This window comes from Corylus avellana, chromosome 7 (assembly GCF_965113065.1).
Source record: "Corylus avellana chromosome 7, dhCorAvel1.hap1.2, whole genome shotgun sequence".
Classification (NCBI taxonomy): domain Eukaryota; kingdom Viridiplantae; phylum Streptophyta; class Magnoliopsida; order Fagales; family Betulaceae; genus Corylus; species Corylus avellana.
The window spans coordinates 17,176,101-17,199,955 of NC_142496.1; the positions used below are offsets into that span (position 1 = coordinate 17,176,101).

The 23,855-nt window shown below is 35.7% G+C and overlaps 2 protein-coding genes across 4 annotated transcripts; one reads left to right on the forward strand and one right to left on the reverse strand.

The window, feature by feature from the left end:
* The first annotated feature begins 1,292 nt into the window (after window positions 1-1,292).
* Window positions 1,293-13,994, forward strand: LOC132183993 (Endosomal targeting BRO1-like domain-containing protein). Of its 2 annotated transcripts, none has more exons than XM_059597471.2 (12): window positions 1,293-1,555; window positions 2,879-3,144; window positions 3,234-3,308; window positions 3,396-3,454; window positions 3,576-3,711; window positions 5,262-5,358; window positions 5,470-5,536; window positions 7,099-7,197; window positions 9,565-9,654; window positions 11,259-11,413; window positions 13,359-13,460; window positions 13,563-13,994. In XM_059597471.2, exons 2-12 carry the CDS (start codon window positions 2,898-2,900, stop codon window positions 13,711-13,713), a joined length of 1,278 nt encoding a protein of 425 aa, XP_059453454.2. In that variant the 5' UTR covers window positions 1,293-1,555; window positions 2,879-2,897; the 3' UTR covers window positions 13,714-13,994. The 2 variants fall into 2 exon arrangements, with proteins under 2 accessions (XP_059453454.2, XP_059453455.2); XM_059597472.2 differs by having other exon boundaries at window positions 3,396-3,415.
* Window positions 13,995-14,951: 957 nt separating this feature from the next.
* LOC132185821 (Cwf18 pre-mRNA splicing factor) lies at window positions 14,952-19,219 on the reverse strand. Of its 2 annotated transcripts, none has more exons than XM_059599613.2 (5): window positions 19,109-19,219; window positions 17,974-18,144; window positions 16,639-16,768; window positions 16,442-16,556; window positions 14,952-15,301 (listed from the first exon to the last, which is right to left on the reverse strand). In XM_059599613.2, exons 2-5 carry the CDS (start codon window positions 18,129-18,131, stop codon window positions 15,240-15,242), a joined length of 465 nt encoding a protein of 154 aa, XP_059455596.2. In that variant the 5' UTR covers window positions 18,132-18,144; window positions 19,109-19,219; the 3' UTR covers window positions 14,952-15,239. The 2 variants fall into 2 exon arrangements, with proteins under 2 accessions (XP_059455596.2, XP_059455597.2); XM_059599614.2 differs by having other exon boundaries at window positions 17,974-18,153; window positions 19,109-19,218.
* Between the last annotated feature and the right edge of the window lie 4,636 nt (window positions 19,220-23,855).

Below are 23,855 nucleotides of genomic sequence, written 5' to 3' on the forward strand. Positions count from 1 at the left end.
TTAAGTGAAATTATTAATATACAGATAATACTAGATATCCCAACACTTTTTTCTAAATTTCTTTTCCAAATGATCTGGCCCGTTGAATAAATAAATAGATTTATATTATTTATTTTTTTCTTAAATGAATATAGAGTTCAGATCATTTGGGAAAGAGAATTAAAAAAAAAAAAGCGTTGGGATGCCTAACAGTCCTCTTAATATACATGTGAAATACCTTCAAAATTAAATTTGTTCACTATTGAGCCAATTTTGTTCTCATTTTTTTTTTTTTACACTACAATTATCATATGAATGGTATTGTTGTGATATATTAATCACGCATGATTCGAACTAGATATATACCATTTAGAGTTGACAATTTTTTATATAGATGTGCAATCTCGTCGATCAATATTGCATAGTAAAAATGAATATATAAAATAAATAGTGTGATGCATGTGTTTTGAAAAAAATAGATAATAAAAAAAAATTAACTAAAATTTATTCAGTCGTACTTAATGCTGTTAGAGATGCTAATCCTTTTTTTTCTTAATTTTTTTCTTAATAAGTTGTTTTTTTGCTTGTTTTGAATTCAACCAAGTCAATGATTGTATTTGTTTTTTTTTTTTCCTTAAATAAACAATACATTATGTTTTATAAATTCCTCAAGTATAACGAATATATATATATATATATATATATATATATATATATGATTGAGAGATCATTGTCGTTTCAACAATCTTGGGCCTATGAGCCTATCAAACCGAAGGAAGAAAGATAAATACTAAATATTATACTTTGATTTTAGTAAATTCATGCGATAATGTCAATCGGTCATTATATAATTTTTTATTTAATTGATAAACACGACTACATTAACAAAGTCATGAGTGCATTATATAATATTATATAAATAAAAAATGATATTATTTAATAAACTGTCGTACAGTTAAAATAACCGTAATAATAATAATTAATTTAATAATAATATTTTTTTCGTAAAAGTAATGTTGATGGAAGTAAGAAGTAAACAGAAAAAGGAAGCTTGAAGCGTGGACGGTGGCGATGCCGGCCTAACCCCACATACTATTAATAGCAAATGGGACACCCGGTAAACAAGTTTCACATCTTCTCCAAGCTTCAGGCTTCAGTAATAAGTAGGCTTTTTAGTTATTAGCCTTTAGTGACGTCACAATTGGGATGATTCATTAAAAAAAGCTTTGAGTTGGGCGCCATTGATTCGCCATTACTCTACTATATAAACCAACCCACCAATCCCATACAAGCATTACTAGCAACACCTCCTCTCTCTCTCTAAACAAATATTAAAAAAACCCAATGTCCAAATACCAAATCATTTCATTTCGAACCTTCTAAGACTGCTTCTCTCCCTCTCTCTCTCTCTCTCTCTCTCTCTCTCTTGGATTGAAATTTTTTGAATTAGCGTGTGGTGTTCGGCGGCGACGCCATGATTGCACTCTTCGTCCTGTATAGGGATGTCAAAATCCTGAGTGTTTAGGGATTTCTGTTTCTGATTGCCTCTGCTTAGCTGTTTGCGGTCTTGTTGATGGTAAGCAGCCTCACATCACATCCATTCATGAGCTTCAATTTTGTTTTTGAAAGGTTTGGAGTTCGGAATTCTGCTCTTTGCTTGGCCTAAAACTGTACAATTTTGGTAATATGAGTAACTTACGGTGTTCTTGAATTGAACAGTGAAACTCAGCAGTTCTATTTTTCATTCTTTTCTTTTTCTCCAATTTTTGTTGATTTTTTTTTTTGTCATTCTACGGATTAGCTAGAATCTGGGAATTTGATGTTCTCTTTGTGTTGTCATCAAGTAAATGGAGCATTTCGGTTTTTCTTTTAGAGTTTCTCTGGGATTTAAGTTGCGAAAATTCGCAATTCCTTGAAACTATTCGTATGTGTACTTGCTTGTATGTGTGGGTATTGCTTTACTTCACTTGTTACTTGTTTGAGCTTCTTTGGAAATCCTTTACTCAAATGTTTCAGTGAATTTAAGGCTCTTTTCCTCTAGATTCTTATGGATTCGTAAGCACCGTTTTCTTGAAGCTACATTTTTTTTTGGAGGAGGGCGGGTTTCAAGTTGTAGTTGAAGTTGAATTCCTTATCTTTCACGTTTATGCTTTAAGATTTTGTGTTGAGTATTTATCAAAAAAAAAAAAAAAAAAAAAAAAAAAAATTTGTGTTAGAGTAATGGAGTGCACGGGAATTCGTATCTTTAAGTTTGAATAACCTGGAAAGCCTGGAATGCACTTTTGAACCCCTCGTGATGTCGCAACAAAAATTTGACAAAAGCAACACTGTCATGGCTCATGCCATCCTTGTGATTCACTTGCTTCTCATGTAAAATTCTTTCCCTAGTTCTAACCTCTAATTCTGAATTTTTCCTTCAGAAAATACTAGATGTTTTAACAGACCAGTCAATCGTCTGATAAGGGACAAGGTGGGTGGATCAAGCTTTGATTGTTTCTTTTCACACGAAAATTCAATAAAATAGAACTAGTTTATTTATGGAAAAGATAATGAAGGGCCTGTTTTATTACATTAAATACACTAGAAAAGAGCTATCATATTATCATTGTCAAAAAACACACGGATAGTTCTAGTAGAAGTCATTTGAATGCTGCTCGTGAATGACCTACTATTTCTGCTTTGTTGGGTGACATTTAATTAGTCATCTTTTTGGCTTGTTCATTATTAATCTTCGACCTTCCTTGTGAATGTTGTATATATTCTTTAAGCCTTACTGAAACACACCGTTTGACCCCAGTATTTTACTTGAGAAACATTACATTTGCACCTTTTGTATGTATGTGTGTAAGGAAACTTAATACCATTGGAGCTGATTTACTTTGCATTGTTGGGTTTGCAGATATAGTAGGCCTCAGGATATGGGATGCCTGGTATCAACACCGAAGGATACTGGTGGAAATAGAAGGAAGCCAGGAAACATTGGGGAAGTTTCTGTATATGTTCCTGGTTTTCGGATTCCTAAACCTGTTGATTTCTTCCAGTCACTTGGTGATCACTTGACCAAGAATTTATTGGAACGCCTAGTTGCCCTAAGAACTCGTATTGTTGTAATGGCTGGTCAAGAAGCTCCAACAGTCACAAGAACGAGGAGAAAAACCCAACATGGTTTGTGGTCGAAAAATGGAAAAACTTGTTATTGCTTTAATAATATGCAAGCTCAGTTATTAATACATCAGTTGTATTGTTGTTTGTAGGAGGTTCAACCTTAGCTGATCTTCAGCAGGCTCTAGAAGATTACTTGCCCGTTCTTTTAGGACTAGTTAAAGATGGTAAAGCATGGATTAACATCACTCTGCTTAGAATGTATCAACTGTTTCAGATACGTGCTAATAATGTTGTTTATCTGTTATTTGCAGGAAGTCAGCTACAATACAAGGTACAATTTGTATGGGTGAATCAGGAGGATGATGCAGAGGTGGGAGTATAGAACTAATCTATCAATCCACAAATTTCTCATGTGCCTTTCATTTCTAGTTGTCATTCCATTGCTCTGGTCAGAGGACAAGAGGTTCTTATGTGAATTGATACTTTTGCAGGAAACAGCCATGTCTAATGCTTGGTATGAGGTGTTGTCAGTTTTGCATTTGATGGCAATGCTATCGTTATCACAGGCCAACTTATTACTTCTTCCCAGAACATCTGGTGATGGTTATCAGTCAAAGGTATCAGAAGGTAGTTTTTACTACAAAACTTTATGATTGAGTTATCATGATCTCTATCTTTGTTAGTTATTTTTTTTTTTAGCTTCTTTTTTGTTGTGTATCAGGTTAAACTGAGAAACCACTACTTTCCAAATTTTTTAATAAAATGATTTTGGGCCATTTAATGATATAAAGTTCTCTCTTTTGTTCAACAATATGGATGAGTAGTACTGGCACACTACATGATATCTATCAGCTGAATTTGTGATCTGTGCCGGTACATGTTGCTGCCAATCTAGTTGCATGTTTTTAATAATCAGTCTGCTTATATGGATATATGTGGCAGACAAAGTGTTCATCCACTTGTAGCTATCACTTTGGTGTGCACTTATTTGATGCGCATTTATGTCCATTGGGTGTTTCTCGTTGGACAGTGATTTTTATTTTCTTGAGTGTAATTGGACATGATATCTATCAGCTGAATTTGTGATCTGTGCCGGTACATGTTGCTGCCAATCTAGTTGTGCATGTTTTTAATAATCAGTCTGCTTATATGGATATATGTGGCAGACAAAGTGTTCATCCACTTGTAGCTATCACTTTGGTGCACTTATTTGATGCGCATTTATGTTCATTGGGTGTTTCTCGTATGGACAGTGATTTTTATTTTCTTGGGTGAAATTGGACTTAGCATGAAGTTTAGAGGTGCAAGTACATGCATGTATGCAGAAAATACTTGAGACAGAATTAAATTTGTGCTGAATACTTGACTGCAGGATGAGAATCATCCATCTTGGTCTTGTCCATATGATACAAACATACAGATCTTTGTCTGTACTTATCAAAAAAAAAAAAAAACAAACATACAGATCTTTGTGGGCCCCATAGTTTAGTATACATAAGTTGGATAATCTTTTACACAAGAAGTCAGCTGTGAATACTTATATTTACCATATTGTCACATTGCTGTTTGTGAGTTCGAGGAAAAAGACAAAGTTTTGGAAAATGCTTGGAAAACTAAGGATTAGGTTCCAACCCAAACACAAACCAACACTTCCAGGTGACGTTGCCAAATTGGTAGTCCTTGGAGCAATGTTTTTATTCTGCATTTACATGTTACCTGTGCATATGGAGATTCAGAAGTTTATATGTAATTTGGTTGCCTTCCAGATCCAATGATAAACTTTGCTATCAGTATTGATACTGGTTTTCTGGTTTAAGGCTCTCCTTGAAATTGTTTACTAGTTTGAGGAGTAGTCTTCAATGCTTTTGAGAAATTTATTTATTTATTTTTTTTGAGTTTGGTGAAGTGTCTGGTAGATTTTCTTTGTTTTGTTCTCAACTTACTTAGGGGTTTATCTTCTGTTTGATGAGGATATACAACTGTTTCAGTAATAAATTATTTGTTTCACCTGGTGAGAAAATGCTGTGCTAGTTGAATTATTTATAATATGATGTTGATCGTTTAGCTTAGAGGCCGCTTTCATGCTTCCATATGCAATTTTACCTCTGTTTTTACAGTGCTACTCTTGTTTCTGCTGATCCTACTATAGAAGTCTCAGTTTGGTTCTTTTGTGGCAGAGAATAGACGTGCTTCAGTTGATATTTTCTTGAGGGCAGCAGGATACCTAGATTGTGCTGTTCGACATGTTCTCCCACAGTTGCCTGCTGAACTCAGGTTTATATGGGTGAAAGACTTACACTAGTCACATCTGCCTGTATTATTATTGGACCACCTTAATGTTTTATCAGGTTTATTCTTATTTGTTTGACTGCTATTTGATTGTAGGAGAAATCTTCCAGTAGACCTAGCAGAAGGAGTTCTTCGAGCACTTTGCCTACAAGCATTGGGACAGGTGCAAATTTCTTATCTAGATGAGACATAGTTGTAGATTTATTCGGGTGTTTATACTTCTTACACTCAAACTTACAATTTGATATTTTTCTGATAGATATGAGAAACATCTCTTTGCATAATAACTAAATAATTACCATAGATATGGTTAGGCTATCCAATGGTTAAGGTTAATCATTTCCTTTTTCTTGAAACTTGGAGCAATTCCTGTTCATCTAGCACTTGCCAGTGGGCAGCATGGCATAGGGTTAAAAAGTATGAGTTGGAGTTTCATGCTAATGTTTGGTTAGAAATTGTATTTTAAGAAGAACAAGATACTTGCTCTGGGTTAGGATCAAGTTGCATTTAGTAATAATACTTTGTAAATATTAAACCACTTAGTAACTTCTTATTAGATCAATATTTTGCCATACCCAATGTTCGATCGTTTAATTTTCCCATACTTGTTTGGCAAAATATAGTGTACATGAACCAAATATTTTTTACTATCCACCAGTTCATGAAGATATGCTTTTAGTTTGTTTTCCAAATATATAATTGAAAAATCTTGTTATCTCTGATTGTCATGATATTTGGTAAGCATGATGGACATACGAAGAATATGTAATAGAATGGTTGGATTTAGTAAAATCTTGATTTAATGAACAATTATTGAGTGGTGTAAGATAAATAAAAAGAGTCACACTAGCGTAACCAAAATATGACCTATTTGTAGATATATATGGGATATATATGTACTATTCTTGTTAAGAGAACTCTTGTTTTGATATAAACCATATTTTCTAAGTTAGTCACTTTTGTTGAGCAAAATAAAGATAACATATTTTAAATATCGTAAAGTCAATTATCTTTCTAATAAAGTAAATTCACCCAACATTTGTTTGCTTGTTTTTGGTCTTGGACTCCACATGCGCGGCCATTTACATCTGTCTTTGGTTTTGAGTTGGTTGAGCCCATTTGTCTCTATTGGGTTTCTTCTAGTTCCAGTGACTGGTTCTACCAGCTTGTCTCTATTGGATTTTGTTTTGGTCTGTTGGGCCAGTACATGAGAGTGTTACAGAAAGTCTTGTATTGGTCGAGTGTGCATCTTGATAGGAGTCTAAATATGTGTTGAGCCTTTTGACCTACTAGCTACAGTTCTTGTGTTGGTTGCTCTAACAATTAACATGCTCCTTCCTTTCTTTAGTAAAAGATGACTATTTTTTCTTCTTAATCCTTCAGGTCTTAATTGCTTGAGGTACTATTTTTCTACAAAATCTCAGTTTTTATGATGACGATGCCATTATTTGGTTTATAGAGAAGATAGGCCCAAAAGATATATATATGTGGTGTAGTTTTCCTTTTAGAGGTTACTGGTACTGGTCCTACCTAAGTGAAGTCCTGAGAGGGGTGGCTTGGATATGTTTCTATTCTCCAATGATTTATTGTATGAAGTGACTGCTCTTAAGACATGACTATCTCATACTTTGTGCTTGATACTTTCCTTCTGTTCTTTTTACCCCTTCCCTTTTTTTTTTTTTGAATTATTATTTTTTTTTCCCACTGATGATCTTTCTGATGTAGGGTGTTGACATTCAACTTGGAATGGCAATTGATAGTACCAAAGCTACTCTTGCAGTAAAGCGAAGACTTGCATGTGAAATGGTGAAGTACTGGCAGCAGGTATGAACACATTGACTTTTAACTATTGATTGTGAGCTTAAATTTTTCAGGATCCTGTTGTCACTTCTTGTTCTTTGGCATTCATATAAGATAGCTGAATTTCTACATAGTGAATTATCAGCTTTAGTAATCATAAAATCTATAATTTGTCGGAACTTAAGTTTTGATCCATGGCAGGATGCCATCAGAGCCTCTTTTCTGCAACATTTGTTACAAGGATTTCTTCTTTTTCTTTTATTATTTGGGTAGGAATTCTAACCTCTTATACTTTTAACACCCTCTTTATTTATGGAGTTCGCAGTTGTGGTCTTTGAAAATAGTAACTGTGTGTACAGCTTCCTGGTTAATTGCATGTGAACAATCTCTAATAATAGAGGCAACACGCTGGGGAATAAGGACTGCTAAGCTACACAAATGCATCTGCAATATTTGTTTTTGTTTCTTTTTTTTATTAGGTGCATGCATAAGGCTTGTGAGCATGTTCTTAGTTGTGAATTCAAGGCTCATATAGTTAGTTGCATATATGCTTGGTAATTCAACAATGTATGAAATTTAATTAATGCTATTATTTTTTTCTTCTGTTTTTGAATGAACAAATGGATCATTAGATGCTCTTCTGATCTTCAAGTGTGTGTGCATGGCTTTGAATTGCATAATCCAAGGAAGAGCTAAAGACCAAGATCAAGTTGTTTATTTAATCAATTGGGCTTTGAGCTTCTCGTCTAGAGTTGAAGCATGAGCTTTTGAGCTCGAGTTGAGCTCAGCTAATTTATCTACGGTTGATAACAGCAAGTCTTTTGCGCCAAAGACATTAATTGGTTTGGCCATGATTTGTACTATTCACCATTGCCATATTCAGTAAAGTCCTAGATTTTATCCATTTCTGTTGTTCCAATGTTTTTTATTACACTTTGTGGTTCATATTCAATAGATGTGGCTTACAACCAGCCGGAATCTCAGAATGCTAAAGTATACTGGCTTGTGAGGAGGTTTCTCTTTTTCATAGAGAAACGATAATAGGGAAGATTGGGTGGGGGGAGGTGCGCAAAGTTTTGATAAAGTGAACCTAACGCGCACACACGCATAGACAGACATAAATGGTTTTAGGGAACTCTGAATGTAAGGCTATATGTTAGAAAAAATCTTTCCGCTTCCCTAATCCCTGCACAAAGCATCCTATTGCTATTCTTCGGTTAGTCTTGCTCAATATACCATTTCAAAGTCAAACTGATGGTGTATTTTGATCCCTTTCCATGGCAAACTATTTCGGGGAATTTATGGAACAAGTATTCAGTAAGATAGGCTTGTTTGAAAGGTTTCACAAATCTAATGTATTGTGCTGAAATTGTTTGTTAGTTGGTATACAATTTTTACAAACGAAGTTACCCCTGTCGATGAATTGGAGTAGGTAACATAAGATATTCTTTCTATTCAGTCCTCCTAGAATGATCATTTCAATTACTTGTTCTGATTCTTTTGATATTGAATCACTCACTAATATCCCCTGCACAAAGCATTCTATTGCTATTCTTAGTTAGTTCTTGTTCAATATACCAATTTGAAATCAAACTGATTATCTGGATCCCTTTCTATAAGATAGGATAGTCTAAAAGTGTTCATAAATCTGATGTATTGAGCTAAAATTGGTTCGGCTAGTTGGTTTACAGTTTTCATAAATGAAGTTACCCCTATTAATAGAAGATATTCTTTTTCTAACAGTCCTAGAATGATCATTTCAATTACCCACTCCATTTCTATTGATATTGAATCACTCACTAGTATCTGAAAGAGATGGAGAATGTGAGAATTTCAACTGCCTAGACGCTCAGTTTTATTGTGACTAAAAGGAATCATTTTATCCTTCATCATTTATTACAGCTTATCTACTTCATTCAGAATTTAGTTCATAATCCTTATGGAGCCTGTAATATTACTGCTTAACATACTCTTTCTTAGATGATTCTTGTTTTTTTTAATTCATTTATTTTCTCTTGTTAACTTATCCAAAAACAGTAAAAACTTTTGGTTGAGTTTTGACGACCAACATTTTGGTTGAGTTTTATGTTGCCACAACTTATTTTTCTTCTTTTACCTGTACAATTCCTAGTATATTAATCCAAATTTGATATGGAGTGTTAGATACTCCTTGTTTCCCCCTATAGTGAGTCATCATAGTTGTTTCTACTCCATTGTGTGTGATAAAGATGATAAATTGATGATTTTGCAGTTGCTTGCAATAACATATCTTATCAAAATAATTTGTGATTGTTCATGCGACTAGCCGTTAAATTATCTCTGTGTTGGATAAAGGTGCAATCGTTCATTCTGGAGAACATATTGCTTTTATTGACTCTGTTTGCTTTGCAGGCTCAAGATAACATAATGAACCTTCCACTAGCAAATGGTTGGGGGGAAAAGCATCGATACTTAGTGAAGTGGAAATATGTCGAAGCAAAGGTAGCTTATTATTTCTCTCATTTCTAATTTGTCTTTCATCCTTGTAATAAATGGTTATCACTAGTTGTCGTTATCTCTTAATCTGATTTCCGATTTTGTTGGTATCACATGTATAACTTGACCACTTATAAGCATGTTATAATTTATTCTCATTATGTTAGATTGCATGAAAAACTTAAACTTACACAGGAAAGTGAGGTTCACACTTTTAAGTTATAGCATATGAATCGGAAATCTACTGAAATTTTGAGGTGTAGTCAGTTAGACATGTTCACATACCTTTTCAATTGGATCGAAGGTTATTGAGCTCCTCGTTGGACAAGGTCCTCACTTGGGCTTCATGAGATAAATAAAAAATAAAAAATAAAAAATCAGGCCACTTAATTTGACCATCCAATTAGCAAGTTCACACGAGATTTAAGACTCAAATGGCTCATAGTCTCAAAGTAGAGGACTAGTTAGTTCACAATGAGCAAAAGGAATCTTTTCAAACTTATCACAATTTATAAGATTAGAAAAGAGAAATGCTTGCTCTGAGGAAAGTATGTATCACCATACAATGTCTGAATGGATGTATTGGGACCCTAAATATCTTGAATTAGACCAAATTTTAAAATCAGATTATGAGTGATATCCTAAATTAGATGCTTTATAGATTGCATATGTATATCACTATATACTTCTTCAATGAATTTTCTTGATAGTAATCTAATACCATGATTTGGGCGGGGAGCCTTTAAAATCAAAGTCATTGTGTGTAAGATCATAAATTGGGTTCTGCATACATTTTATACATGTATCACGATAGTTACTGGAAGTCCTTTAATACCACGACTGATATTGATATTAATCGCCAATTGTTCATCTAATAAACTTGAGGATGCTTGAGTGTAAGTTAAAATAAGGATTAACTGAATTTCTCCACAAAAAATGCAGCTGCAATTTATTGCATTGTTGCTATTTGAAATTAAGCATTTGGGTTAAGGAATGGGTGCTTTTTCTGAAAGCTCCAAGCCACATACAGTGCTAGTATGGGGGGCATGAAGGGATCGAGTCAAAATGATTTTCACAAAAAAATATGTAATTTACTATCATTGGCTGCTAGCCAGTGTTATTATTGGCAATGCATTAAGAAGTTGATCTGTGCAGGATTAGGGATCTCCTTTTCTTACCTCCCCCGTTAATATTGCTATATCACCTGGGGTAAAGTTAGGGGGTTTGAACCTGCATAATGGTTTGCCACTTACTGGTCTGTATAGCACTACACTTTTATTTCATTATCAGTACAGATTCCTTTCAGAATCATCCACTAGTCTGAAAGTGAAAATGGTATAGATTTTAGAAGATAAATCCCGAGGTTTCAAATGACATTTTCCATTGTTGAGGTGCGGTAATTTGAATATGTTTATATATACATAAATGCATATATACATCTACATATATATGTGTGCTTGTGTGTACATAAAACATTTATTTCGTTTGCCCTGATTTTTTTTTTTTTTTATCTGTACAATCTGACATCTGTGTACTAAATTGAGTATCGAATTTGTTGCACACTTATTTGATACATTCTTATTTTTCTTTTTTCCTTTAATTTTAATCAGGCTGCAGCATATTATTATCATGGTTTGATCCTTGATGAGGGAAACACAGAAAAATTCCATGGGATGGCTGTAGCCGCTTTGCAAGCGGCCGACGAGTATTTCAAAGAAAGTAGGAAGGCTTGCGAGGCATTTAATGCAGCTCTTCCTCTGTCAAGGTAGTTAGCAGTTCTGTTTGTTATTACCAAAACAATTGGAAAAAAAAATGAAAAGAAAGAAGAAAGATGGATATCCTGAAAATAAATCTTTGAAAGTAACAGTTAGAAAATAATCATTTATACCTTTCTAATCATTTTGGGAATTCTTATTCTCTAAGCTTATTTTCTGAAATAGTTATTTATAGGTTAATTATCATCTTGAGTTTTCGATGATAGCCTTCATCCTTAAAAATACCATAACATTCTTTCTTGCAATCTGTGGGGCTATTCAGGATTTCTTTTCTGTGGTTTGATATGAAACATGTTTAAGGATGGTCAGGGTTTAATGGGATTTTTGCTGATGTTATAAAGATTTTATGGCTTTAATTCAGAAGTGTCAGCTCTGGTCAAATCAGTTCTGGTTTTTCAAGACTAAAAGAAGGGGAAAAAAAGAAGAAGAAATGAAGACTAGGCAATAACGCCAAGGTTTCCTTAGAAATTGCACGTGGGAAACAAGGCAACCACCGTCAAAGTAGCATCAATACCTGCTGAAAATCTTTCTATAAGTAACATGTTACATAGGTTTTAGAGAAGCTTGTTAACTAAGTTGGAATATGGTAAAACCAATAAAAATATACCAAAACAACTCATTAAAGGACTTATGGGCCACTTGTGCAGTCCATGCCACAGATCTGGAATATTCCAGATTGCTTGATTACTAAAAATTAAAGAAATTAAGGCACAACCAAACTAGCAGCATAAAGGAGGAGCAAGCATAAATTAAGGCTCAATACACTAAAATTGAGCACTTAAGGTCCCAAGTAGGCTTGATATCTAGCAAAATTGCTTCTACTTAGGCTTCCTCTAGTTGCATTGGTAGTGAACTCCAATCTATAGAGGTCATACTAAAATAGTAAAATATTCACTTAATGCAAGTTTAAGGTGTTTGTGAATATCTTTATTTACCCTTTTTTTGATGTTGAAGTGGCTGAAAAATGCAAGTACAAATTCAAAGACATTTCCTAGATTTTGAAAATTGGAGAGAGAGAGGCATAAACTTACTCAAAAACCTACCATAAGTTGCTTTATGATGATCTATATCAGAAGAACTATTGGACACAAGTTGAAGGGTATATAGATAGATGGTTTACTTAGTGCTATAGTTGTCAAATGTTGGCATATCGTATCATATCAATCTGCCAAGTCTTCCATAACTCTTCTAAACAGTAATGATATTGAAGTCAGCAGATAAACTTGGCTCAAAATCATATACCCAGAACTTTGGGTTTGTTGAAGTAATTTTCATAGGAAAAGTTTCAAAGTATATATATAAACACGCAATATTTAAAAAATATATTTTACCTCCTATGGAAGTAATTTTGCATGCTTATTCTCATCATTGTTTACCTATTTTGTTCTTTTCTCCCCATACTTCATGTCATTCTGTTCCTTATCCTTGAGGCAACAAGTTTAGCTACTCTTTTTCAGCATTCTGTACACCTGGTTGTATGTGAAAGCATTCAATGTGCTTAGGTGCCTTTTCTTTCAAATGCAGGGGTATTAATGTTTGCAAGTGGTTGCATTTTAGGTTATGCTTGTTGCAGAATATGGTGTTGATTCTCAGTGGTAGATCAGCATTTGTGTGCTTTGGTTTCATTTTAATGGATCCTAAACGTTTTTGTTCATAACTTTCCTGTCTCAATTGACATGTATTATAGTGACAGATCACATAACTATGGTCATTCCACTTTCATCAATTTACAGTACTTCTACATAGAGCCTGTAAATTGTGGAAATCATTCCAATCGCCCCTTGTGGTTTCCTGTATTCATTCTAAATTAATTTGTGAGGATTTAGTAGTAAGGCCAGCATTAGTTTTTAGCTTTATGTGTATACTTTTTTAACAAGGGAAATATATGCACCCGTTGACAGTTTTTAATGGCTTCACTTACGATCCTTGGTGCAGATATCCGCCACTCTGGGGAACCATGAAGTATCTCTCTGAGAAAATTCCAAAAGATACGTCAAGCAAGGTTCGGATAAACCGTGATCTGTACTCTTATGAAAGGTAAGTTTTGCTCGAGTGGAAATAACCGGTATGATGCTTTTTACCTTTTCATTTCTTGATTGATGAAAGGAAGGTTGACAATGATCAAATGATTTACTGCAGAATCATGGAAACAGCACCAACATTGCCCGACTTTGCATTGGCCCTGAAACCCGATGAATATCAACTTCCTCCAGTGGACACCTCTTGGAACGAGGAGAAGATTAATGGAGGGCAAACTGGCAGCAACCAGCTCAAGGGTGACAGGAGATGAGCATTTATCATGTTTTTCAGATTACAGCGGTACAGGGGCCACTCTTAAACACTGAAGCCCATTTCAAAACCAGGTGGACTACAATTCTTCAATTGTTGTTGCGTGTACCAAATGTCCATTTTAGCCGTGTTTTTATTTTTCCTTTTTATTGATTTTTTTGGGGTCCCTTCTCTCCCGCGAAGTATATGACCTACCCTTTGATAGAGCTCTGTACAAGTTGCTGTTGTGTGTTAGTCGTTACCACAGAAAATAATAAAATATTAAAAAAGTTTCTTTGCTCATTCGCAAATAATGTCTATGCATTTTTATTTTTATTTTTTATGTTTTTGGTTCATGTTTGATAGAAAACCTTCGTACAAGTTTGAGAAGGGGCAAGAAAGAAGGTACTTGTTTGCCATTATATTTGTTTTCCCTTATGCGAGCCACTGAATCTGCCTCTCTTTTATAGCTTATCAGTTGTAATTTGGCCCTACAATGATAAAACCAACCAAATGCCTATTGAGTTTCCATTGGTTGCGCACAAATTAAGAAAGAAAAAAATGACAATTGCCTACTTTCTGATGATGAGAACACTAGAAAAGACGAGAAATGCAACAGAGTTCATTTAGCAAATCGGTCTCAGTTTTTGTTTCTAAGAAGTGTTTTCGAGAACAAAACCAAAATATCATTTTATGTTCTTTTTTCATTAAAAAAGCATTGGCAAACTATTTCCGAAAAGAGTTTCCAACAGAAAACAGTGGTTAAGGTGTTTAGACAATTGTTTTTAAAACAGTTTTTCACTTGCTAAGAAAACAGAAAACTGTTTAGCATTTCTACCACGCCTGTATGTACTAGCAAGAGTTTACATTAAAATAATTATTTTATTAGAAGAAGCCATTTTTGCTCATGTTAGTTTTGAATTTTAAGAAGCATACTCGCGCTTTGTAAAGCTACCCATTTATGTGCAAGTTTTAAGCGATTCAAGTTTCATGCGTATAAATACTTCAATAGAGTATGAAAGAAAAAACTGCATATGCAAAATAGAGATTTTTGAAAGTTGGAAGTAATTAGAAAAATGCATGTCATATAAGAGCTAGACCACGGCACACAGTAGAGATTTATTACCAATAAATCGGGTAGAGAGGTCAAGGGACAGTCACACGAAGAACCCTAATCTTGAGTTGGCCATCAATGGCGAAGAACGGTAAGAAAAGTTATGGTCAATCAAGAAGTGTTTTGTTGTAAAGTTTCACACATCCTGAGGTAACAAGATGTCATTAAAACATACTGTCTGAAAGAGAGTTGATAGATACAGGCTATAAAAAAGAAAGTTACAAACACAACATTCAAAACCTGCATACAACAATATCTAGCAGAACCTATCGGGACGGCTGGACTATGGCGCCTTTGCTGAATTTCAACTTTATTTTTCCTACTAGATGATTCCAGAAGTTCTTTCAACTGATATCTTCTTACCTATACTCATTTCTTCTGCACTGCTTTTCCCACAATTCCCCAACTGAGCTTCACCTACAAAAATTCTAGTTTTAGTCTTCTGCACTATTGCCACCATTTTCTTCAGCCAATTGCTTCTCTTTTTCTTGTTCCTCTGCAAAAATCACAAAATCGTTCAAGTTACATAAGTTGAGTATGAGCCCCAACTATTCTGTGACATTGTTTTGTCTAGATGGTGGAATCATCTTCACCAGGAATCTAAAACATAAGAGAGAGAACAACTGAACCAAGCAACTTTGAAAGATGGGGAAAAATGGGAGTGTACTCATCAAAGCTCCTTAGTCAAGATTATCCACCTAAGAAAATAGCACAAATATTTCTATATATGATTATCCAACCACTAACCAACCGAATAACAATAGACATCAAAGCAACTCTAGCATCCAATAAAATGCCTCCCGTTTTACAATGTGTTCTTCTCTTATTTCTTTAGTCGTACTGATTTGTGTAGTATCTTCAGCAGCTTTCCAAGTACATGGCAAAGTATGAAATCTACAGGTCTACCCTCGGAAGTAGCCATACTGTTCCTATTGCGAAGTAAATCTACAAAAGAACAAGAAAAGAAACACAAAATGATTGGACTAAGCCTCTTCTCTCATCTTCAGGTGCATAGATGTGGGGAACATCCCCAAAAGCAAACCCTTTTAAGTTGAAACAGGTTTAAACAATTTCAAGATCCAGCCACGGTCAAGTTAAGACATCCCAAATCATCCTATGAGATCCCAAATCGTCCTATTGGCCATCAGTTTTTCCAGCACAAAACATACTTTCACACTTAATCATTGTTCAACCTGATTCAAACCTGGCAAAACTAGGTTGAGAGTTCTTGGAAGTCAAGGTAACACCCCAAATTAGATGTCATTCGGCATATGCAGTTCTGTAAACAAACCAAGAACCCATCTACCAACCCACACAACGACCCACCTTATTATGGAGTTTCTTAGCAAGTACAACAAGAGAATAGAGAGAAACCTTCATAGATGTAGAGAAAAATGAAGGCCCAATAAAGATGATTTTAGGTTTGTAGAACATTATTGGGTGTATATAATATGGCAGGAATATTGCCAAGTGGCCACAACAACAAACTCTTGGTAAGAAAACTAATCAATATGCCAACAGATCAGTAAACAATAAATTTATGCAACGGGGGTTAAAAAGAAAAGTTGAGTCATACCATCATCACCTTTTCCACTAGTGGGAAAAAGAAAATGATTGAACAAAGGTATATACTAACCCATAATTTTAAACAATCCCTTTTGGGTGCGTCTTTCAAGCTCATCAAGTTTCTTCTGCACGTCCCTCCTAAGGTCCCAGTTTGGTTTCTTTGGAGCAATATTCACAAATGGATCCTGAATATTCGAAGATGAAAGATAATGAATGCATGCAGGTTAAAGCTACCAAGAGAATTCCATAATGGAAGTAATCAGTTACCTCCTTTTCTGATGGTGGAGGTGCAGCTGCAACAGGGTCTTCAAACTTCGGTAACACTGGTGGAGCAAGCTTTCCCTCCTGAAGCTGCTTATCATGAGGAACATAGTTCCGAAATTTCATGTTGAGATTACTGCAACAAAATTAGCAGTTATAAGTTTGAGCAAGCATTATAGGCAAAGCAGATGCCCATATACAGACAGCCAAGAATAAAACACGCCTTTATACATTTTCGAACATATATTAAAGAATCATTACATACCAATTGATTCTTAAAGCTAATCTATCAACATCAGTAACATCATCAAAGTAAACTAATACATTTGTCATGATATGAAGTCAAATTACAATCTGCAGGCGAAAAGTCAATAGAATGGTGGAAGCCCCTTCATGTATGATGTCAACAATTCTTACATAAATATGAAAATCAATACAACTGTGGAGTCCAGGAGCCAATATGGAGTCTCCACAAAATTGAAGTGGCTAAGATCAAAGTGTGGAAATGAATGATGAATGGAATTTTTTTAAAAAAATAAATAAAAAAAATAAAAACAATAGTCTAATAGGTGAATAAATAAGAGATTTAGCTCCTCATGGTTCTTTAACCACTTGCCCCAACGCAAGCAAGATAGATAAGAATTCAAAAATTCTGTACTTGATATGGTACGCATCTTTTGTTAGTAAGCTATTTTATTATGGGAAATATTTTAAATGCAACAGTACACAATACAAAAATATGATGTAAATCTGCTGTGATTCCATAAAGTCGTACCCATTCAGAAAACAAATCCCCCTCTCCCGCTTTTTCCTTTTCCTGATTAGGTGCATTGGAAATGATGGTTTATATGTTCTTTAGGTATAGTTTCATTGACATATTTCATTACCTTGTACATATGATCCAAAATATATGCAATGCTGCACTATGGAAAGCAAAGCTATTAGCCTATTACAACCTATATTTGATCTCTCTCCATTCATGCTCAAGTTTAAATGTGAAACCAGCTATTGGAATCCTACCTCAAAGGATGTGCACACATGTATACTCATATTTATGGAGACAAATAGACTAGGGTGGGGTTGGGGGAGGGGTGTTTACCATCATTACGAGTTAACTCTCGTAGATATCAATCACTACACAAACTCTAGGAAATGAGGTTCATAATGGACTAATCACTTCATTCCTAAATCAAAATTATTCGGTGGAAGTAGCACACATAAGTGTAAAACTTATAAGGATTTACACAGGCTTAAACCCCCCCCCCCCCCCCCACCCCAACAAAAATAGAATATAGAAATTAATAAGTGACAAAAAAACAATACAAGATAGAGTACACTCACTTTTCTTCATTAGTTCCATTCTCATCATTAGACTCACGCTCATGTTGACCAGAACCCTCATCTGGAGTGTTTAGCAATTCCTGAGCAGCTTTAAGAGCTCTTAGCCTCTCCCGGCGAGCTGCTGCAGCTTGTTCGATGGTGTCCTCTTCATCTCCCATCACTTCACCTATGCTGCACACACTTACAAGAAAAATTAAGAATTATCAGGTCAACCATTGTGCATCACTTCCTGTTTAACTAAAATGACATCAATCATATTTCTCACAAACAAGATCTTTATGGGATATGAATCATTACTCTTCTACACAAGATTAGCCATTTTACTAGACTGACCTCTGTTTATATAAGGTTCTTTTGTTTTGTTTTGGTGTTTTTTTTTTTTTTTTTTTTTGATAGATTCACCAAATTAACCTTTATAACTCTATACTGCAAGAACTTGACCTAAGATTTTACTTTCCTTCCTTGCTCTCGTCCCAATCATCAGATAAAAGATTATCACTAATTTGCTATCAACCAAATTAATCACAGATAATGAATTCTGACCAAGTCCAACCTTAACATCAGTCGTCAAAATTTACTTTCATGTAAAAAACAGAGCTCCACCCACGATAAATTCAAAATATACATAGAATCGCAATCTAGCAACTTGGAAAGCACAGCTTCTTTCAAAATGGCTAAGTCTAACAGACACTATTTCAAAATCATCTCTTATATTAGAAGAACCACCCATATGATGCATACTACGCTGATTGTTATTATCCAAAAATTTCTAGGGCAAACAAAAATTAGTTTAGAAGAATGAGCCGTATGTTTGATCAGCACTAAAGCAGAGGAAAGTAAAAAAACTAAGATTCGAGTGAGGAATTCTAATTTTTTACCCAATCAAACTTAATTCTCTTTTCGCATCGGTTTTCCCAGCAACCAAACAGAGGACTAGTCGTCCCGGACAAAAAGGGAATACATCAATACATAATCAAATCTCTCACCAGCAGGCAGCAGGCAAAATAAAAATTGTGCGTGCGCTCTGTGTTTGGCCGTCGAGAAAAGTTCAAGAAAAAAAAAATCTTCCACAATTCTAAGATTCCATAAAAGAAAAATAAATATAATAAGAACATGTAGAACGAGGAATGATTACCACGAGTAAAAGGGACGACGAGAAGGGAGGAGAAACGTTTCGCTGCACAAACACACACGACTGATGGTTTAGAACGACAGGCCAAGGGTTTGTAGAAACTAAGGTGAAGGACAAATACCAATTTTTAATTCAATACAAGCCCCCTTCAAAAAAAAAAAAATAAAAAAAAAAACTCAATACAATCCAGGTTTGGAGAAATTTCGACCGGTGTCCATTTTTTTAATAAAATTTATTCTAACTTTATCCATGCTATTAAAAATTCATGTGTATCTCACATGTTCAAAGGATACATATCACTTTTATAGATTAGGTTAAAAAAAATTCTTTCAACCCAGTTTGAAAAAAAATTTTATCAAGCCAAAATATGGCAAATTATTTTATTTAAGTGATTGACATATAAAATTATTTAAAATATATTATGCAACGTGAAATATGTGTAATGAATAAGTGTAAAGAGTATGATTACTCTTTATTTATACCAAATACCACTTTAACTTAGAACTTAACACAAAAAAGAATAGTAGTTTCTCCTCTCTTCCACTCAAGTGGGAGGTTCAGCCTCTCCTAAATAAAGGTTTTGAAGAATTTAATTCGAAGTAGTTCAGCCACCTTTAAAAGAGATTTTAAAGTTGTTGGGCCACTCCTAACTTGGAGCATAGTTCAACTGCCCCCGAAAACCACCTATAAGCTTTTGTTTTTTGATTTTTTTTTTTTTGTTTTTTTTATTACACAGGAAAAATTTGTGTTAGTTGCTTAGCGAGTTAGCGAGCAGATAGATAAAAGTATTATGTTCATAATTTTTTTTTTAATTTTGACATGTTTGCATAAGGAGAATAGGAGATGGAGGGAGAGAAGAGAGATTGAAGAGAATTCGAACTAGTGACCTTCGCTTAATGAGGTATGGCTTTCATCCGATCGAGTTACTCATTTGAAACATTGAGCTAATGTAAAGGGTATTTACTGGCAGTGCAGATTTACAGGGGATATTATGGCAAAATGAAGGAAGGTTGAGATGATAATGGAGAAAAACACAGTGCAATAACATTAAAGATAAGCTGCTTCGAGAGAGCTACTCTCCATAGACTCAGGTAATACAAATATTTCCAAATCTGCTCTTCTACCCCTCTAGCCTAGCTATCCAGAATTTTGTTAGAATCCTTTCTAACAGAATTCTACCTATTCACACAAGCTGGCAAACGACAGCTTGAGGGAATATTACAAACACAGCAGCGTGAACACAAAACGTAAATACAAAGTAAAATGACAAAGTAAAATGACAAGGTAAATAAAATAAAGCATTTAAATGATAAGAGATGCTAGCTGTGCAGGGCAATCTTCTAGAGTCTTCCCCTTCCTCTTCACATGTGTCCTGCCACTAAGTGACTCACCACCATAGCCCAGCTCCACCAACAACACCCGTAACAAGTCTCCCCCCTTCAAAGCATGATTTTGTAAATTCCAGAGGTTCTCCCAAGTGTCATCCTTAGATGGAGCACCCTTCTAGTGAATCAAAACTTCGGTAACAGCCCTGCCCTTCTTTTTTATCAAACGCTGATCCAGGATTAGTTTAGGCTCTGGCTTGAGTTCTCCATGTATATCAACAGGAGGCAGTGTTGATATACATGGAACATGAAACATGGAAGACGGGATGAATGTGTGCATTAGGGGTAAATTTAGTTTATATGCGACAGAACCAATCATTTTTAGAATTTGGAATGGGCCAAAAAATCGAGGAGACAGCTTCAGATTTTTCGCATAGCAATTGATTTCTGTCGATAAGGCTGCAACCTAAGGTAAACCCAATCCTGTTCCTGGAATTCTCTCTATGTTCTCTTCTTATCCGCTTGGGTCTTCATACGGTTTTGGGCTTGCTGCAGGTGTTCCTTCAGAATAGTAATGACAGTGTTGCGATCTTTGAGTTGAGTGTCCACTGCCATGTTTGCTAAGGTGCCAGGAACATAAGATAATAGGGAAGGTGGAGGATACCCATAGACAGCCTCAAATGGGATCAATCCTGTAGAGGAATGGTAATTGGTATTGTACCACCATTCCGCCATAGGAAGCCATGTGTTCCATTCCTTAGGTTTGGCTCTTGCATAGCACCTTAGATATATCTCTAAGCATTTATTTAGTGCTTCGGTTTGCCCATCAAACTGTGGGTGATAAGCATAACTGAAAGCAAGGGATATACCTTGAAGATGGAGGAGCTCTCTCCAAAAAGTACTAGTAAATGTAGGGTCTCGGTCAGAAACGATTGTCTTAGGCATGCCATGTAGCTTGGCAATGTGAGTCAAAAAAATATGGGCCACCTTAGAAGCTGTATAAAGGTGAGAGAGAGATAGAAAATGGCCATATTTTGTAAACCTATCCACCACTACTAGGATTACATCACACCCATAAGAGGGCGGCAACCCCTCTGTGAAATCCATCGAGATATCTAACCAAGCTCTAGATGAAATGGGGAGTGGCTGTAGTAGCCCAGCAGGATGAATTGTCTCATGTTTGTTGACTTAGCATACCTCACATTCCTTGACTACCTTCTCGATGTCCTTCTGCATACCCTTCCAATAAAAATCCATCTTGGCTCTTTGAACAGTCTTGTGGTAACCAGAATGGCTAGCCGTGGGATTAGAGTGAATGTAGTTAAGGAGTTGTAGTTGGAATGGAGAACTTTTAACAATCCACAACCTCCCCTTCCTCAAAATCAGCCCTTGTTGTAAGGAGTAACCTTTAGGCGCAGAGTTGCCCTGTTGTAAGGCAATGAGTAAGGCCTTTGTCTCATGATCTTGTGAATAAGATTCCTTCAATTCAGCAACACAAGATGGAGTTGGAAAGGAGATGAGGGAAATGGATAATTCCTCTCTTTGCTTGTCTCTTCAAACCTCCTTGATAAGGCATTAGCCACCAAGTTCTCTTTCCCCTTCTTATACTCTATCACAAAGTCATACCCTAAGAGCTTACAAAACCACTTATGTTGGGAAGTTGTACCTACTTTCTGCTCCAAGGGAAATTTGAGTGCTTGCTGATCGGTCTTCACCTTGAAGGACTGTCCGAGTAAGTAAGGACGCCACTTTTGGATAGCCGAGATCAATGAAAGGAGTTCTTTTTCATATGTGGAGAAATACAAAGCCTGCCCTTTCAAAGCCTTACTAAAGAAAGCTATAGGATACCCACCCTGCATCAAAACTACCCCTAGGCCTATACCACATGCCTCGCACTCAATAGTGAAGGTTTGAGTGAAATCCGGGAGTTGCAATACCGAAGGACTTGTGACAGCCTCCTTGAGTTTATTAAATGCTGTAGTAGCCGAGGGGGTCCAGGAAAAAGAATTCATCTTGAGGAGATCTGTGAGAGGGGTAGCTATCACCCTATAACCCCGAATGAACTTCTTGTAGTAGCCCGTCAATTCCAAAAATCCTCGTAGGGACTTGATGGAATGAGGAAGTGGCCATTGCAGCATAGAGTCAAGCATAGATGGGTCAGCCCGTACACCTTGGCTGGATATCAAATGACCCAAGTAGTCAATCTCCGAGATGCCGAACCTGCATTTAGAAGCCTTAGCAAACAGATTGTTAGTTTGTAATACACCCAAAACTGTTTCCAAGTGTGTTAGGTGCTCTTCCAATGACTTACTATAGACCAATATGTCATCGAAGAAAACCAAGAAAAATTTTCCTAGGAAAGGCTTGAATAGGTCATTCATCAAACTTTGGAATGTTGAGGGTGCATTGGTGAGACCGAAGGGCATGACAAGAAATTCATAGTGCCCTTCATGAGTCCGAAATGCTTCTTTAGGCACATCCTCCGGTTGAACTCGTATTTGGTGATACCCAGATCGCAAATCCAGCTTAGAAAAAATTTGAGCTCCAAAGAGCTCATCCAGCAGCTCATCGATGACGGGAATAGGATATTTATCCTTGATGGTGTCCTGATTTAAAGCCCTATAGTCGACACACATATGCCAACTTCCATCCGCCTTATGAACCAACAAGACCGGGGAGGAAAAATGACTTTGGCTAGGTCGAATAACCCCTGTCTGCAAGAGTTCTTTCACAATCTTTTCAATTTCTGACTTCTGGAAGTAAGGGTACCTATAGGGTCTTACACTAATAGGTTGTGTCCCCTTAAGTTGGATTTGATGGTCTTAACTTCTAGGTGTTGGTAACTCCTTAGGTTCCTCAAAAACCTTCTTAAACCCTTCCAATAATTCCCTGATCTGAACAGGGCAATCTGGAATGTCAGAGCCCACTACTTGAGTCAAAAGTTGTAAGAAGAACCCTTTATTCTCAGAATTAGAGGACCTTAGAAATTGGTGGCCATCTTCCATAGTCAAACTCGTAGGGTGTAAACCCTTGAACAGTGTGAGGTTAGGACCTTGACCAAATTGCATTGTCATGCGAGAGAAATCCCACAATACAGGACCTAGGGTTGTTAACCATTCCACTTCCAATACAATGTCACAACCTCCCAATGGAATAAGGTAAAAATCTGTAGTAATGGAATGACCTTGCACCCTTAGAGAAACAGATTTACACATACCCTCACTCAAGATTGTTGCCCCATTCGTTACTCTCACTTGTAGATTGTGTGGTAGAATTAAATCCAAAGAAACCTTGTTGAACACATATGTATCGATAAAATTATGAGTGCTGCCCGAATCGATTAAAATCATAACCCTCTGATTTTTAATGACCCCCACTACTCGCATAGTATTAGGGTTCAATAAGCCACATATAGCATTTAACGA

What these genes read in the sequence shown, in the direction of transcription:
- LOC132183993 (XM_059597471.2), top strand. Translation starts at nt 2,898, where the DNA reads ATGGGATGCCTGGTATCAACACCGAAGGATACTGGTGGAAATAGAAGG. An exon ending in GAGGAGAAAAACCCAACATG is followed by an intron (nt 3,145 to 3,233) that starts GTTTGTGGTCGA and finishes TGTTGTTTGTAG; the next exon opens with GAGGTTCAACCTTAGCTGAT. An exon ending in GCCTACAAGCATTGGGACAG is followed by an intron (nt 5,537 to 7,098) that starts GTGCAAATTTCT and finishes TTTCTGATGTAG; the next exon opens with GGTGTTGACATTCAACTTGG.
- LOC132185821 (XM_059599613.2), bottom strand. Translation starts at nt 18,131, where the DNA reads ATGGGAGATGAAGAGGACACCATCGAACAAGCTGCAGCAGCTCGCCGG. An exon ending in CTCCACCATCAGAAAAGGAG is followed by an intron (nt 16,557 to 16,638) that starts GTAACTGATTAC and finishes TCGAATATTCAG; the next exon opens with GATCCATTTGTGAATATTGC. An exon ending in GGGATTGTTTAAAATTATGG is followed by an intron (nt 15,302 to 16,441) that starts GTTAGTATATAC and finishes TGATTTTTGCAG; the next exon opens with AGGAACAAGAAAAAGAGAAG.